Below are 18,285 nucleotides of genomic sequence, written 5' to 3'. Positions count from 1 at the left end.
CTAGAAGGACTTGAATTAGCTCTTACAGGGCATTAAAAAGAAGATCCAAATGCTGTTGACGTATTTTACATGACTTTTGCTTTTCTGGACCATCTTACTGCATGAGGTAGACTAAAGCTGTAACTGGGTCTGGAGTAGTCTTCCCTTCAAGCTACAGCCAGAATACACCCCTTGCTTAAGGAAGCATTTCCTTAGTGATAAGCCTGCTTCCTGCCTTTTCTCCTTTCCAGTACATACTAGTCTGCCTTGTCATGAAAGAAAACTGGACTGCTCCTTGATTTTCAGTTGTTGGCAATATTACTAAGTAAAACATATACAAAAAAGGAAAACAAATAATCTTGCCATCTTTATTTACATAATTCCTATTTTTCATTTTTGTAATCTCCTTTTTGGTTCCCCTCCCTCCCTCCCTCCCTCTCTTGCTCGCGCGCTCTCTCTCTCTCTCTCTCTCTCTCTCTCTCTCTCTACACATATATATACGTGTATATATATATATATATATATACACGTATATATATGTGTATATATATGTGTATATATATGTGTATATATATGTGTGTATATATATATATGTATACGTATATATACATATATATATGTATATATATACACATATATATATTAATACTACAATTTTCCTGCCTCTCAGTTTCCTTAACTGAGAGACAAATGTTTGCCAACATAGCTATATATTTTAATAATTGTCGCTTTAATTCATTGTAGACTTTTAATGTTCAGGTTCTATGATTAACCAAATGCTTAGATTTTCAGTTTTCTACTATTAGTATAATATGCATCGCAATATGCAACTTCAGTTTCTCTTGGTTAAGATTGATTAAGAGGGATTATTGGGGCAGAAAATTTCAATATGTGTACAGCTCTTACCAAATACTATTTTCTAGATGGATTTTGCCTATACCAGCGTGGTTGACTGGTTTTATCCCATCTTTACCAGTATTGGCTATTGTCAGTTCATTTCTGCTAACTTAGAAGGTACTGAAAGTTATCCTGATCTTAACTTTTGTATCACTAGTGAAGGTTATTATTTGCACGTGTGCAGTCTCTGGTTATAGTCTTTATCTATTTAGGTCAGATCTGCCATTTTCTTTAAGAATTTGAATGAACCATGATAAGTTGCTTAACATTTCCTAACAATTTCATGCCTAACCAGCGAAATGACCATATTTGGGTAAAGAATGAGTCAATGATTTGATGAAGTTTATGTAAATATGATCACGATTTTCCGCCAGTGGTGCGGGTGCTAAATTTTAATTCTCAAGTGGTCGGGTATCAAATGATTCTATGTGAAACAGTGTGATTCTGCAAGAGCCTGATTTGTTGTTGAAGAAGCATCTGATTTCAGTGTCCTGGATAGAGAATAACTGGCCCAATGTTTATTCCCTCCACCTAGCGCTGCACTTATACCTGCATTTGCCCTCGCAATAATACCATCACCTTCTGTGCTTGCTGCTCCCGGCTCCCTGTGCTGGTGTCATTACTCTCTTGAGGGATACTATAGTGGGGTGAGGGGTACCGTCGGAAAGGAATCTTAAAGATTCCCCTTAATTACTCTGAGCCTGCTCATGCATTAAAAGTCTTTTTCTGGGGCGCCTGGGTGGCGCAGTCAGTTAAGCATCCGACTTCAGCCAGGTCACAATCTCGCGGTCCGTGAGTTCGAGCCCCGCGTCGGGCTCTGGGCTGATGGCTTAGAGCCTGGAGCCTGTTTCCGATTCTGTGTCTCCCTCTCTCTCTGCCCCTCCCCCGTTCATGCTCTGTCTCTCTCTGTCCCAAAAATAAATAAACGTTGAAAAAAAAATTAAAAAAAAAAAAGTCTTTTTCTTCCAAGATGTGGTTGTTTTGTAGCAATCAGGGCACTTTAGAATATCTACTCTACCATACTGTCAGAACAAAAAATGTAATACTAAATTTTTGGCTACAAGAAAAATTGAAAAGTTGAAAAAAGAGTTCCTCCATCTTCCACTCCAGATTCCTCTGTGAGCACTCCAACCATGGGTGTGAACTCACCTTACCAGCTTGTCTACGAGTCATCTACTGGCTGTCTGAGCTTTTGCCTCTCAACTGGAAGGGAAGTCAAGAAGAAAACAGGTAACAGAGGATTCCAGCAAAGAGCTCTTAGCCCATCTTTGGGGGAGGGGTGGGGGAGGGGATAGAGGATTCCCAGTGCAGGTTGATGAGATGCTTTGATTTAGTTTTCTGATAGGAAGGGTACATGGCTGTCCTGCCTGTTGGCAGAAGCTATTGACACAGATTCTTTCCCATAAAAGTTGACACATCTCAACCCAGTCACTCCACAGTGCAGTCTCATCATTTGATTGTTTTTACGTGCCCTCTGTTCCTGGTGATGTGGTTCCCTTCACACAGGACAACATCCCTATCAAATCTACATCTTCCATCCCCCTCAGTATCCCAAACTCACCCCCTCTATCAAGAGAGAGATCTATGTTGCTCCTACTCACACAGCCAGTGGGGGAACGAGTATCTGAAGAGACGTATTTGGATACCAGACCTAACAGCATGTCCCAAACTGGGCTGATTCATGCAGAAAGAAGAGAAAGACATAGAGGGACCTGCTATCCCACGGAAGAGGACACACAACAGAAAGAAAGGCTTAAGACAAAGAACAGGTGGCAGTAGACCAGATAGTATAGCAGCAACCATGCAGCCAGAACCTCAGAGAAATAAGTTGGGAGTGGAAATGGCAAGGCAAAGTCTCATGGAATTTCCAATTACCTTCTCCCCAACCAGCTGTGATGGCAGATGGTGGAATGGGGTAGGCAGGGAGGACTGTACTTGCAAAGTAGGTGGTAGAAGGATCAGCAAAAGGTGGGAATGCTCAAAGATTGTCCGGTTGATTCCCACAGACACTGGAGGTAAGGCTGGAAGTTGAGAAGTTTGCATTTTATTTCTGACCCTGCCTCTTGCTGACTATGTGATTTGCCTTCCTCCAGGCCTCATTCTCCATATCAAGCTCCTCCTGTGTCTTCAGTTAGTGAACAAATGTTTAGTGAACAATTGCTAGTTATCAATTGCTAGTTATCACTGTTCTAAATCCTGGGGGTATACATGAGGACTCTAAGACAAAGAACACCTTCCCAAATGGAACTGACATCTTCAGCTTCCTTGTTTGGAGTAGATGCAGCCGCCCCCTCTCGTTTCCCAAGCTCCTTTACCTCTGTTGATGTGCTTTCTGTCACTGTGGTTCAATAACCCACAGCATCATTTCCAGCATCCCAATTTATGTGGTTTTATTATATCCACTCCTGAGCTGGCCCTAAATCAACAGAATCCCTTTGAGAGAAGACAAAGTATCTTCAAGATAAACTGTGATTTCATGATTTTTCCTCCTAATGATCTTGCAGGTGATGCCTTCTGTTGGCCTCTTTGTCTGTCCGGCTGTTTTCCTCTGCTACCCCACCAAAATGTGATTTGTCATGATGTGCATCATTCTGACTAGATGTGTGTTCGTGGTGTTGCATCTGTTATAGGTTCTTGATATGTTTAGAAATTAGTCTCATACATGCATGCCAGAATGGATGATTAACTTTCTCTAATAGTTTGTAAATGACCATGTAGACCTGTTTTGCCCAGGAATGTCCCAGTTTATGCTTATTGTTCTGACATAATATTTAATGATGCCCACTTTCACTCTAAAAACTTTCCCAGTTTGTATATGTTGTACAGTTATTCTGGTTTTAGGCCACTTTGAATTTTGGACCTCTGCTCTCTGTTCATGCACATGTGCTATCACACCTTACCAACTGCCCCCTTTGCAGTTCTAGGACCAAGCAGACTTGGAGTAGACAGGCTTCAGGAGTTGAGTCTACTCCCTGAGGGAACAACAGCTATTTTTTGAAAGTAGCCCAACTTTACAGAAGGAGAACTGAGAGAAGTCTGTCAAAAAATTGTTCCTGGTTGAAGTGAGAAGATATCACCCTCAAGGATCCAAGGCAACTAGGGCCAAGCCAGACATGAATGGTCAGACTAGAAGATGTTTCAGGAGGTCAGCCAGCTGCTAGCTGGGACTCAGGGCCAAGTCTCTGGTCTTGGGTGGCAGGAGGAGTGGCAAAAGGGACCAGAAACCACTCATAGTGGCAGATACCAGAGATGGTATCCAAGTACCAGCCAGAAAGCCGAAGAGTTGGCTGACAGGAAGACTTAATTTTGAGGCACTCAGGACCCAGCTGGAGCCTGAGCAGCGGCCCTGGCTTGAAATTCATTTTCATTCTTGAAACCAGGATGAAGTTGAGCCTACATATATTAAGAGAGAGCATGTGGCTCCAGTTGGGTGGGCAGCAGAGGCTCAGAAACATGTGGACCTGAAATGATGCCTCTGGAATTTTAGTCATGGAGGACTATCTCCACAAGTTCATGTCACCAAATCCTTATACCAGCTGACACCTGCCACAGGGTTATAACTGTGAAAATAAGTGCAATAAGCACAAAACATTGCCACCCAGAGTTGAGCAGGCAGAAGAAAGAATAAGCAAATTTGAAGATAGAACAATTGAAATTATTAAATCTGAAGAACAGATTTTTAAAAAGTAAACAGAGCCTAAGGGACCTGTGGGACACCATCAAGGAGAATAACATACACATTGTGGAAGTCTCAGAAGGAGAAGAGGGAAAGGGATAGCAAGAATATTTGAGGAAATGAAAAGTCCCAAGTTTGATGAAAGGCATGAGTATAAACACCAAAGAAGTTTGACAGACTCCAAGTAACATGAACTCAAAGAGACCCACACCAAGATACATTATAATCAAACTTTCAGAAGACAATGACAGTGAATCTGGAAGGCAGCAAGAGAAAAGCAAATCATTATATACAAGGAATTCTCAATAAGATTATCAGCAGGTTTCTCATCAGAAACTTTGGGGGCCACAAGGTACCAGGGCTGTATATTCAGAGTGATAAAAGAAAAAAAAAACTGTCAACCCAAAATCCTATATTCAGCTAAACTGTCCTTCAAAAGTGAGGGAGATATTAAAACATTCCCAGATTGGCAAAACCCAAGGAAGTTCATGACCACTAGACCTACCCTTCAAGAAAAGCTCAAGGGCGTCCTGCAAGGTGAAATGAAAGGTCACTAGGCACCTTGAAGCTGTATGGAGAAATAAGGATATCAATAAAAGAAAATACATGGGCAATTATAAAAGCTAGTATTGTAATTGGTTCATAACTGTACTTTTTGTTTTTTACATGATTCATTTATTTATCTTAATTTTTTAAGTGTTTTCCTTTTATTTTGAGAGAGACAGAGACAGAGAGACAGAGCACAAGTAGGGGAGGAGCAGAGAGAGAGGGAGACACAGAATCTGAAGCAGGCTCCAGGCTCTGAGGTGTCAGCACAGAACTCGATGCGGGGCTCGAAGTCACAGATTGTGAGATCATGACCTAATCCAAAGTCGGATGCTAAACCAACTGAGCCCCCCAAGTGCCTCTGTTTTTCAAAAGGATTTAAAAGACTTATACATTTAAAGAAAAAATTATTAGTTTAAAAGCTAGTATTACTGTAACTTTGGTTAACTACAAATTTTATTTTCTACATGATTCAAAATACTAATACATTTTAAAAAACCGTTAGTTTATGTTTTGGTGCATATACTAAATAAAGATGTAATCTTGTTGGGGCACCTGGGTGTCTCAGTCAGTTAAGTGTCTGACCAGCTCAGGTCATGGTCTCGCGGTTCAAGCCCCTCGTTGGGCTCTGTGCTGACAGCTCAGAGCCTGGAGCCTGCTTCAGATTCTGTATCTCCCTTTCTGTCTCTTCCACTCCCCTGTTCACACTTGGTCTCTTTCTCTCTCTTAAAAATAAATACACATTTAAAAAATTATAAAGATATAATCTTGTAACAACTGAAAGAGGTGGGAATGAATCTGTTAAAGGAGAGTTTTTGTAAGTTAAGCTGATAAAAATTCAAATTAGAGTGTTAGAACTTTGGGATGTTAAATGTAATCTCCACTGTTTCCCTCATTGTAACCACAAAGAAAATAGCTATACAATATACAAAAAAGCAAATGAGAAAGGAATTTAAATATCTTATCACACAATCAACACAAAACAGTATTGTAGGACCTGAGGGACCAAAGCCATAAGGCATTTAGTAAACAAAAAGTACAATGACAGAAATCCCTTGTCAGTAATTACTTTAAATATGAATGGATTAAACTCCCCAATCAAAAGACAGAGATTGGCAGAATGGATTAGAGCACATGATCCAATGATGTACTATCTATAAGAGATTCACTTGAGATCCAAGGACACAAACAGGTTGAAAGTAAAAGGATGGAGAAAAGATATTCTATGCAAATATTAACCAAAGAGAACGGGGTAGCAATACTAGTATCAGACAAAATAGACTTTAAATCAGAAAAATTACAGGAGGGGCACCTGGGTGGCTCAGTCGGTTGACCATCTGACTCTTGATTTTGGCTCAGGTCATGATCTCACAATTGTTGAGATCAAGCCCCATGTCGAGCTCTGTGCTAGGCGTGGAGCCTGCTTGAGATTCTCTCTCTCCCTCTCCCCTTCCCCTGCTTGAGCATGCAGGTTCGTTCTCTCTCTCTCTCTCTCTCTCTCTCTCAAAAGTTTATAAGAGAAAAAGGACACTGGTATTAATAAAAGTTTCAATACAACAAGAAGATATAATAATTATAAATGTTTATGCACCTAATGACAGACCATAAAAATATCTGATGCAAAAAATATATATATAGCTGAAGCAAAAACTGACAGAATAAAGACAGTTCTACAATAGTGGTTGAAAATTTCAATACCCTACTCACCATAATGGAAAAACAACCAGGCAAAAGATAAGTAAGGAAAGAGAGGAAATAAACCAATTAGAGCACAAACAACAAAACAATACACATTCTTTTCAAGTGCACATGGGAGATTTTTCAGGATAGGCCATATGTTAGGCCACAGATTTTAAGTCTCAATCAATTAAAAAGGATATACAAAGTATCTTTTCGGACCACCATGGGATGAAGTTAGAAATCAATAACAGAAGGAAAACTAGAAAAAAACCACAAAATTGTGGAAAGTAAATAACACATTCTTAAACAACCAACAGATTAAAGAAGAAATTGCAAGAGAAATTAGAAAACAGAGATGAATAAAAATTAGAATACAATATACCAAAACTTACAGGATGCAGCAGAAGTAGTTCTAAGGGGGTAATTTACAGTTTTAAGTGCTTACACTAAAAGATAAGAAAGACATCAAATAACCTAACTTCACAAGTTAAGGACCTAGAAAAAGAAGAAGAAACTAAAACCAAAGCTAGACAAGGTAAAAAATACAGATTAGAACAGAGATAATGAACAATCATACACCAACAAATTAGATAACTTGCATGGAATGGATAGATTCCTAGAAAAACAAAACCTACCAAGACTCGGGAAGAAGTAGAAAAATGTTGATAGATCTATAAATACTATGGAGATTAAATCAGTAATCAAAAACCTACCAAAAAAGAAAAACCCTAGACCTGATGGCTTCAGTGGTGAATTCTACCAAACATTTAAAGAACTAATTACAATTATTCTTCATTCTCACAGTTTAACAAAAAAAATAAGAGGGAACACTTCTCAACTCCTTCTGTGAGGCCAGCATTACCCTGATACCAGAACCAGACTAGGACACTACAACAAAAGAAAACCACAGACAATGTTCTTTATGAACATTGATGCAAAAATCTTCCACAATATACTAGGAAACGGAATTCAATAGTACATTAGGGATTATACAGCATGACACCAAGAAGGATTTATTCCTGGAATGCAAACATGGTTCAATAACAAAACTCAATCGCAGAGTGAAGGGGAAAAAAGCCACATGATCATCTCAGTGCAGAAAAAGCATTTGACAATTCAACACCCTTTCATGATTAAAAAACACTCAATAAACTAGGAATAGAAGTGAACTACCTTCACGTGGTAAAAGTCATCTGTGAAAAACATAGAACAAGCATCATATTCAATGATGAAAGATGGAAAGCTCTTCTTCTAAGATCAGGAACAAGGAAAAGGTACTCAAGTTCACCCCTTATATTCAACTTAGAACTGGAAGTTCTAGCCAAAGCAAGATTGAGAAGAAAAGGAATAAAAGATGTTCAAATTGGAAACACACATTAGTGTATGTATGGACCCAAGTGTCCATCAATGGATGAGTGGATAAAATGCGGTCTATACATACACATCGGAATATTGCTCAGCCTTTAAAAGGGAGGAAATTCTGACACATGTTATAATGTGGAAGAAGCTTGAGGACATTATGCTAAGTGAAATAAGCTAATCACAAAAAGATAAGTACTATATGGCTCTACCTATATGAGGTATTTAGAATAGTCAGACTCAGACAGACAGAAAGTAAGGTGATGGTTACTAGAGGCTGGGGGGAGTAGACAATGGGGAGTTGTTACTATTTAATGGGTAAGAGCTTTAATTTACAAAACGAGAAAGTTATAGAGGTAGATGATAGTGATTGTTGCACAGCAGTGTGAATGTATTTAATATCACTGAACTGTACATGTAAAAATGGTTAGGATGGTAAATTTTTGTTACATGTATTTTACCACAATATGTGTAAAAAAAAAAAAAATGCAGTCTTAGTCTGTCCATACACACTGCCCTCTGCAGAAGGCCCAAGATTAGCCAGTGTCGGAGAAGTGTTGCAGCCAATTGAGTTGGAACTGAGATTTTCTGTCTTTAATCAGAAGTGTCAAAAGGGAATCACTTCAGCATGCATGGCAGCCCCAGGCCCAGGCTGTCCTGGGGAAACATAGCTGGGTACGCCACTCTGCACGTGCCTGTTCCTAACACATTCTTAGTTGACTCACAGAGCAGTGTCTCTGTGTTATAGTGACATGCCAGGGATTTCCATCCCTGGGAAGCATGAATGATGCCCCCGATTATTTTAACTATCAGGAGAAGTTGCTATCCTCTGCCTGCCACCTCACCCCCATGTGAACATGGCGTCTTAAGAAACCATCTTCTAGGGGCGCCTGGGTGGCGCAGTCGGTTAAGCGTCCGACTTCAACCAGGTCACGATCTCGCGGTCCGTGAGTTCGAGCCCTGCGTGGGGCTGATGGCTCAGAGCCTGGAGCCTGTTTCCGATTCTGTGTCTCCCTCTCTCTCTGCCCCTCCCCCGTTCATGCTCTGTCTCTCTCTGTCCCAAAAAATAAATAAAAAAACGTTGAAAAAAAAAAAAAAAAAAAGAAACCATCCTCTAGAACCCCTCTCTAACTTCTTCCTCTCCAGCCACAGGCAGATCAAAAAACTTCGAAGACATAACCATGTCACCCCTCCAACGAGGACTCGGAAACTCTGCCTCTGACAGTATGGAGTTCAGCGACCCCTGCCCTGAGGCCCGAGAGAAGCTGCAGGAGATGTGTCGCCTTATGTGAGCGTCTGGGTGGTTGGGGGCAGACACGAGCATTGGGTATGGCTGCCAGCTACCTGTGTGTGCATGACGGGGAATTCACGGGAGTGTCTGAGCAGGGCCAGGAAGTGCCAGCTGCCCAGTGCCCCCAACGACAGTGACCAGTGATGGGGTGATGGCCATCCCTCATATGCATTCATGTCCCTACGCTCTCACCACTCACAGTCCTTTTCAGCCCTCACTATAACCTGATGAGGAAGAAGGGGTATGCCCATTTTGCGGATGAGGAAACCAGTAGCCGGAGCAAGCCAATAAGCTATTGCCGGAGGTCCCATAATTTGGTGGACCTGACACCAGGTCATTGATCTTAGCCTCCTCACCTTTTGCAGGGCTCCTTACACTTTTTAGGCTTTGTGCCTTGAATGTTTATTTCTTAACACAATTTGTCAGATGTTTTCCTACAACAGCAGCAGCAGCAGCAGCAGCAGCAGCAGCAGCAAAAATCCTCTCAGAGCAAACAAAAAACATTGACCTGGGTGATTAATGATATCTATGATTTTGGGTCCCACAAGTCCTAGTAAGTTAGTCTACATTTCTCCAAAGGCTCAGACCATGGGCCATAAAGGATTTAAAACCTAGCCCCATCTAATGCATATGTCTTGGGCTCCCATGGGCCATCATTGCAGCTACAGAACATGAGAGGAGGGAAGCTACCCAGTTTGCCCTTTACTGTAACATTCTGGATGGAAGCTCAGGAGTGGGGAGTGAGCAGAGTCCCCAGACCCTGCCCTCCAGACTCCCCTTCTGTACTCAGTCCCACTCCATGGGTCCTCATCCCATTGGAAATCAGGCAAGGAATGGTTTCAGAAGGGTACCAGGGCCTTCCCAGTTCTTCCTAAGTACTGCCTTTAGGATGAGGGGGAGTAGGGTGGGCACAGGTACTTTGGGGACAGAGAAATGGGATGAGAGTCTTGGGAGCTGGGCAGGGGCTATAGAGAGAGTGTTCCTGGTGAGTAAGAGCCAAGTGGCTAGAAGATATGTTGGTCTCCTTCCCTGCAGAGAAGCTGAAAGGGCCTCGTGGAAAGGGAGGAATTTCTCCTACCCCATGATCTTTCGCAACTACAGGGCAAAGATGCCCTCTCATCTAATGTCAGCCCCGAGAGGGGACGCTCAGACCCCTCACCCTCCAGGTGCTCAGACTTCCACTCCCACCCCTCACCAGCCTCCTGCCCATCAACAGCCTCACTTCAGCCAACATTCTCAGGAGTCTAAGACATCTAAGAAGGTCATCAAGTTACATTACACCTTCTGTGATGGGTCCTCCTTCGTGTAGTATCCTTTTATTTGCTGCTGCCCCTTCTCCCCAACAACTCAGCCCCAGAAAATTTCTGGGTTTGAACAGGCCTGATTATTTACTTTGGCTTTTCACCTGACCAGAGAAGCCTGGTCACAGGTTCTTCAGGACATTAAGCATCTGTCCAGGTCAGAGAAGGCTCTCTTTGGAGGATGTCTGGGTGGGAAACAGTGCATCAAGAAGTCACCTTGGAGGGGCGCCTGGGTGGCTCCGTGAGTTGAGCGTCTGGCTCTTGATTTTGGCTCAGGTCATGATCTCATGTTTGTGAGATTGAGCCTCATGTTGGGCTCTGCACTAACAGAGTGGAGCATGCTTGGGATTCTCTATCTGCCTCTCTCTTTGTCTCTCAAAAATAAATGAATGAACTTAAAAAAAGAAGAAGAAGAAGTCACCTTGCAGCCCCGGTCCTGTCATTCACTCCCCAGTAGGCAGTGGGGCTGGACCAGATGCCCAACTCATTTGGCAGCAAGGCTGTGAAGCCAGAGAGGGCAAAGCATTTATTCCAGGTTCTGCACTCTGAGTTGGATGATACGTCAAAGAGAGGAGACACTAAGCCAGACATTCTTGTCCCTTCTTTGTAGGAACAGATGGTGTGACTCAATTTAATGTCACAAAAGGAATTTGGTGGCAAAGCCAGGCCCAGGTTCAGGGCCACTTCACCTCCATTTAGGGACCTCTTTCTGGCACCATTTTTATGCCTTCTAGGATTGTTTCCTCCAGCAGAGAATAGGAGATGGGGGATGGAAGGGAGCCTCATTTAATAATAAAACCTCGGGGTGCCTGGGTGGCGCAGTCGGTTAAGCGTCCGACTTCAGCCAGGTCACGATCTCGTGGTCCGGGAGTTCGAGCCCCGCGTCGGGCTCTGGGCTGATGGCTCGGAGCCTGGAGCCTGTTTCTGATTCTGTGTCTCCCTCTCTCTCTGCCCCTCCCCCGTTCATGCTCTGTCTCTCTCTGTCCCAAAAATAAATAAACATTGAAAAAAAAATTTAAAAAAAAAACAAAAAACCTCTAGGTACTTAGTGGCCCATACCTTTGGAGGAGAGGGAGCTCTCTGAACTCTCGGGCTGCCCAGCAGCAGTCCCCCCTCACTTCATTTGGCCTCCTCTCCGACTGAACTGGGAATTCAGAATTTAAGCACCCTGTCAAAGGAGTCCTATTGTTTCTCTGACTGTAAATGAATCCATTCATCACACTCTGCTCAGCCTTGCTTCCAGTGAGCCTTGTCATACTGTACATGGCAAACTCCTTCCAGGGTAGCTGCTGCTTGCTGTGGGTCAATGGCTCTCCTTTCCCCCTTTCCTATTCTTCCACTGCCTTGAGTAGGATCGTCTTCCTGAGCCGCTGGAAAAGCTATGTCTGTGAATTCTGTTGCTATCAGCAGGACCAGAGTATGTGGGCTAGAGCACAGTCTGTTCTCTTCCCTGTTCCAGAATCCTGAGGTTCCCCCCCCTGGGTGAGACCACCCCAAACCTGCAGGCCATGCTGCTGGCATGCTTGACTCATATGCCAGAAATAACCACATCCTGGCCATCAACGCATTTCCTCTTTGGGAGTCCCAAGAGGCTGGGTTCTAGGCCCAGTTCTTCTTGGTGACCCTGCACAGGTCACTTCATCTCTCTGGGCCTCACTTCCCTTCATTTGAAGCTGAGGAAGTTGGACCCAGTGATCTTGATAGAGAAATTCTGTGTTACTGCATTCAAATGGCCAAAGCACCCATGCAGCTGTTGGATCCCTTGGAAGTAGAGAAAATGTTTGGAAGGTGTTTTCTGGGCTCAACGATTAATTCTGGTCCCATGGAGATTGCTGGACAAAACCTCAGGTAGAAATTGTTCATCTGCCCTTGGGATGCCAAAGAGCTCCCAGCCCTGATTGGTTTGCTCTTTGTCAACACCAGACCCCAGAAACCATCCCAGTATTCTTTTCATTTGGGTTTCATTCATTCCATTGTCAGCGCCTCCTGGATGTCTTGGCTCAGCTGCCCATTCGCCCCTCAAACTTCCCTCAAAACCTTTTTCATATGCACAGACAGACTCATCACATTAGAAACAAACCCTAATCACAGTGCACAGTGCTGTGCTCAGCCCTGTGCCCTTAAGGGTTGGTGGAGCGCTCAGAACCACTCTGTGTTTTTTTTTTTTAATATGGTAAAATATACATAACATAAAATTTATCGTTTTAACCATTTTAAAGTGTATCACTCAATGGCATTAAGTACATTCACAATGCTGTGCAGTCATCACCACTATCTAGTTTCAGGGTGTTTTCATCACCCTGAAAGCAAATCCCATGTGTCTGTTAAGCAGTCACTCCCCATTTCCCCTCCCCTGTAGCTCCTGGGGACCACTAATCTGCTTTTTGCCTCTATGCATTCACCTGTTTCAGATATTTCATATAAGTAGGATCATGCAATATGTGACCTTTTGTATCTGGCTTCTTTCACTCACGTTAATGTTTTCAAGGTTCATCCACATTTTAATATACATCACTGCCTCTTTTTTAATTGACATTTACAAAGCATAAAATAAAATATTTTAATATATACAATTTAGTGGCATTTAGTGCATTTATAGCGTTGTGCTACCGTCACTGCTATCAAGTTCCACAACCATTTCATCACCCCAAAAGAAAACCCTATACCCATTAAGCAGTTTTCTGTTACTTTCTGTTTTCCCCTACCCTAGCCCTGGCAACCACCAATCTGTTTTCTATTTCTTTTGATTTGCCTATTCTGGGCACCTCATGTAAATGGAATCCTACAACATGTGACCTTTTTTGTCTGGCCTCCTTCACTTAGCATAATGTTTTCAAGGTTCATACATATTGCAGCATGTCTCAGAATTTCTGTTATTTTTATTATAACGTGTGTGTATGTATAAAATTTTGTTATATGGATATTCCACTTTTTTCTAATTCATTCATTTGTTTATGGACATTAGACTTTCCCCACCATTTGGCTATGAACATTCTTATAGAAGTTTTTGCACACCTGTTTTCAATTCTTTTGGGTCTATACCTAGGAGTAGAATTCCTGGATTATATGGTAATTCTATGTTTAACTTACTGAGGAACCTCCAAAAAGTTTTCCACAGTGACTGTGCTATTTTATATCCCCACCCACATGTATGAGGGTTCCAGGTTCTCTACATTCTTGACTACACTTGATACATTTCAATTTTTAAATTCCAGCCATTCTAGTGGATGTAAAGTCATATCTCATTGTAGTTTTGAATAGAATTTTTCTAATAACTAACAATATCAAGTATATTCATATACCTTCTTTGTGTATCTTCTTGTAAAAATGTGTATTCAAGTCTTTTGCGCATTTTTTGATTGTCATTTACTTGCTGAGTTGTAAGAGTTCCTTTATATATTGTAGATACCAGATCCTTATCAGACATATGATTTGCAATTTTTTTTTCCTATACTGTGGGAAGTTTTTTCACTCTTGCTCACCCTCTTTGGTATGTGGAAGTTTTTAATTTTTATGAAGTCCAGTTTTTCTTTTTTTTATTCCTGTGCTTTGGGTTTCATATTTAAGAAACCATTCTCATGCCTGTGTTGTCTTCTAAGAGTTTCATACTTATAGCTCTTACATTTAGGTCTTTGATCCATTTTGAGTTGATTTTTGCATATAGTGCATATGGTGATATAAGGCTCCAACTCCATTCTTTCACATGTGATTCCCAGTTGTTCCACCTCTATTTCTTGAGTAAACTATTCTTTCACCATTGAATGTTCTTGGCACCCTTGCTGAAGATTGTTAACCGTAGATGTATGAGTTTATTTTTGTAGTCTTTTTTTTTTTAACGTTTTTTATTTATTTTTGAGACAGAGAGAGACAGAGCATGAACGGGGGAGGGGCAGAGAGAGAGGGAGACACAGAATCAGAAGCAGGCTCCAGGCTCTGAGCCATCAGCCCAGAGCCTGACGCGAGGTTTGAACTCATGGACCGCGAGATCGTGACCTGAGCTGAAGTCTGACGCTTAACCGACTGAGCCACCCAGGCGCCCCATTTGTAGTCTTAATTCTATTCCATTGATCTGTATGTCTTATTGTGCTCATGCCACAGTGTTTTGATTATTGTAGCTTTATAGTAATGTGTTGAAATCAGGAAGTTTGAGTCCTTCAACTTTGTTCTTTTTTCAATATTTTTTTGGTTATGTGGGGTCCAGTGCAAGTCCATATGAATTTTAAAATAAGTTTTCCATTTTTTGCAAAAAAGATTGATGAAATTTTGATATGGATTGAATTGAATCTGTAGTTTACTGTGGGGCATATTGCCATGAATAAGATGAAGTCTTCCAATTCATAAATACTAGCCACAAATGATATGAAATGCTGTATGAACAACTATAACAATAAAAAGGAAATGAACAAAAGGAAATGATGCCATTTACAATAGTGTCAAAAAGAGTATTTTGATAAGGATTGTACTGAATATGTGTATTTCTTTGGGTAGTATTGATATTTTAACAATATTTGTTCTTCCAATCCATGTGCATGGAATGTTTTTCCATTTCTTTGTGTCTTCTTTAGTTTCTTTCATAAGCTTTCTATAGTTTTCACTATACAAATCTTTTACCTCTTTGATTAGGTTTATTCCTAGGTATTTTATGGTTTTTGGTGCAGTTGTAAGTGGGATTGACTCCTTGATTACTCTTTCTGCTGCTCCATTATTGGTGTATAGAACTCAACCAACTTCTGTACATTTATTTTATATCCTGTGACTTTGCTGAATTCCTGTGACTAGCAGTTTTTCGTGGAGTCTTTTGGGTTTTCCATTTAGAGTATCTTGTCACTGCAAAGAGTAAAGGTTTGACTTCTTCTTTGCCAATTTGTATGCCTTTTATTTCTTTTTGTTGTCTAATTGCTGAGGCTAGGACTTCCAGTACCCTGTTGAACAACAGGGGTAAGAGTGGACCTCCCTGTCATGTTCCTGACCTTAGGGAGGAAGCTATGTTTTTCCCCGTTGAGAATGATATTAGCTGTGGGTCTGTCATATGTGGCCTTTATGATGTTGAGATTTGTTCCCTCTATCCCCACATTCTTGAGGGTTTTTATCAAGAAAGGATGCTATATTTTGCCACATGCTTTTTCTGCATCTATTGAGAGGATCATGTGGTACTTACCCTTTCTTTTATTAATGTGGTGTATCACGTTGACTGCTTTGTGAATATTGAACCAGCCCTGCAGCCTGGGAAAATACCACTTGATGATGGTGAATAATTCTTTTAATGTACTGTGAATTCAATTTGTTAGTATCTTGTTGAGGATTTTAATATCCAATTTCATCAGGGATATTGGCTTGTAATTCTACTTTTTAGTGGGGTCTTTGTCTGGATTTAGAATCAAGGTAATGCTGTCTTCAGAGAATGAGTCTGGAAGCTTCCTTCCATTTCTATTTTTTAGAACACTTTTAGGAGAATAGGCATCAATCCTTCTTCAACTGTCTGGTATAATTGTCCTGGGAAGCTATCTGGCCCAGGACTCTTGTTTGTTGGAAGGTTTTGGATAACTGATTCAATTTCTTTGCTGATTATGGGCCTCTTCAAATGTTCTGTTCCTTCCTGTTTCAGTTTTGGTAGTGTGTGAGTTTCTAGGAGTTTGTACATTTCTTCCAAACTGTCCAGTTTGTTGGCATATAATTTTTCATAGTATTCCCTTATAATTTTTGTATTTCTGTGGTGTTGGTTGTGATCTCTCCTCTTTAATTCGTGGTTTTATCTATTTAAGTTCTCTCTCTTTTCTTTTTGATAAGTCTGGCTAGATTTCCTTCAAAAAAAAACAGCCTTTAATTTCATTGATCTGTTCTACTGGGGTTTTGGTTTCTACATCTTATTTCTGCTCTAATCTTTATTGCTTCCTTTCTTCTGACAGCTTTAGGCTTTATTTGCTGCTCCTTTTCTAGCACCTTTAGATGTAAGGTTAGGATGTGTGTATTTGGGACCTTTCTTGCTTCTTGTGATAGGCCTGAATTGCAATGTATTTTCCTCTTAGGGCTGCCTTTGCTGCATCCCAAAGCGTTTGGACTGTCATGTTTTCATTTTCATTTGCTTGCATGTACTTGTAAAAAGTGCTTCTTTAATTTCCTGGTTAACCCATTCATTTCTTTTTTAAGATTTTTTTTTTTAGCATTTATTCATTTTTTGAGAGGCAGAGAGAGACAGTATGAGTGGGGAAAGGACAGAGAGAGAGGAAGACACAGAATCCGAAGCAGGCTCCAGCCTCTGAGCTGTCAGCACAGAGCCTGACGTGGGGCTCGAACTCATGAACAGTGAGATCATGACCTGAGCCGAAGTTGGACGCATAACTGACTGAGCCACCCAGGTGCCCCCCATTCATTTCTTTAGTAGATTTTATTTAACCTCAATGTTTGAGGGCTTTCAAAATTTTTTCTTGTGGTTGATTTCAAGTGTCATAGTGTTGTGGTATGAAAATATGCATGGTATGATCCTGATCTTTTTGTACTTGTTGAGGGCTGATTTGTGACTCAGTATGTAATCTTTTCTGGAGAATGTTCCATGTGCAGTCGAGAAGAATGTGCATTCTGTTGCTTTAGGATGAAATGTTCGGAATATATTTTTTAAGTTCATCTTGTCCAGTGTGTCATTCATAGCCATTGTTTCCCTGCTGATTTTCTGCTTAGATGATCTGTCCATTGTGGTAAGTGGGGTATTAAAGTCTCCTACTATTATGGCATTATTATCAATGAGTTTGTGTTTGTGATTAATTGATTTATATGTTTGAGTCTTGCAAGTTGGGGGCCTAAATATTTACAATTGTTATATTTTCTTGATGGATAGACCCCTTAATTATGATATAATGCCCTTATTCATCTCTTGTTATGGTCTTTGTTTTAAAATCTAGTTTGTTAAAGTATGGCTACTCCAGCTTTCTTTTGATGTCCATTAGCATGATAGATGGTTCTCCATCCCCTCACTTTCAATCTGCAGGTGTCCTTAGATCTTAAATGAGTCTCTTGTAGGCAGCATATAGATGAATCTTGTTTTTTATCCGTTTTGATGCCCTATGTCATTTTATTGGAGCATTTAGTCTATTTACATTCAGAGTAATTGTTGAGAGATATGAATTTAGTGCCATTGTGTTACCTATAGAGTTGGTGTTTCTGGCGATGTCCTCTGGCCCTTGGTAGTCTTTGTTGCTTTGGTCTTCTTTTTTTCTCCACTCAGAGTGTTCCCCCTTAAAATTTCTTGCAGGAGTGGTTTAGTGGTCACAAACTCCTTTAGTTTTTGTTTGTTTCGGAAACTCAAGCCAGCATTCTTCACAGAGCTAGAATAAACAATTCTAAAATTTGTATGGAACCAGAAAAGACCCTTTATAGCCAAAGTATTGTTGAAAAAGCAAACTAAAGTTGAAGGCATATAACTCCAGGCATCAAGCTATATTACAAAGCTGTAATCATCAAGACAGTATGGTTCTGGGTTCTCTAACCCAGAAATGGACCTACAAATATATGGCCAACTAATATTTGACAAAACAGGAAAGAATGTCCAATGGAAAAAAAGA

At 40.9% G+C, this 18,285-nt stretch overlaps 1 protein-coding gene across 2 annotated transcripts in view; it reads left to right on the top strand.

Annotated features, from left to right (window-relative positions):
* CA2H3orf20 (chromosome A2 C3orf20 homolog) overlaps positions 1 to 18,285 on the top strand; it is a 105,408-nt gene that overhangs the window by 14,645 nt on the left and 72,478 nt on the right. For both annotated transcript variants that reach the window (XM_043588213.1, XM_043588212.1), the window contains exons 6-8: positions 1,987 to 2,106; positions 9,284 to 9,425; positions 10,464 to 10,736. In XM_043588213.1, coding sequence (XP_043444148.1) covers positions 1,987 to 2,106; positions 9,284 to 9,425; positions 10,464 to 10,736 — 535 coding nt within the window. The remainder of the gene's footprint in view (positions 1 to 1,986; positions 2,107 to 9,283; positions 9,426 to 10,463; positions 10,737 to 18,285) is intronic.

Source organism: Prionailurus bengalensis, chromosome A2 (assembly GCF_016509475.1).
Source record: "Prionailurus bengalensis isolate Pbe53 chromosome A2, Fcat_Pben_1.1_paternal_pri, whole genome shotgun sequence".
In the NCBI taxonomy this organism is placed as follows: domain Eukaryota; kingdom Metazoa; phylum Chordata; class Mammalia; order Carnivora; family Felidae; genus Prionailurus; species Prionailurus bengalensis.
This window is presented reverse-complemented; position numbering and strand designations above follow the sequence as displayed.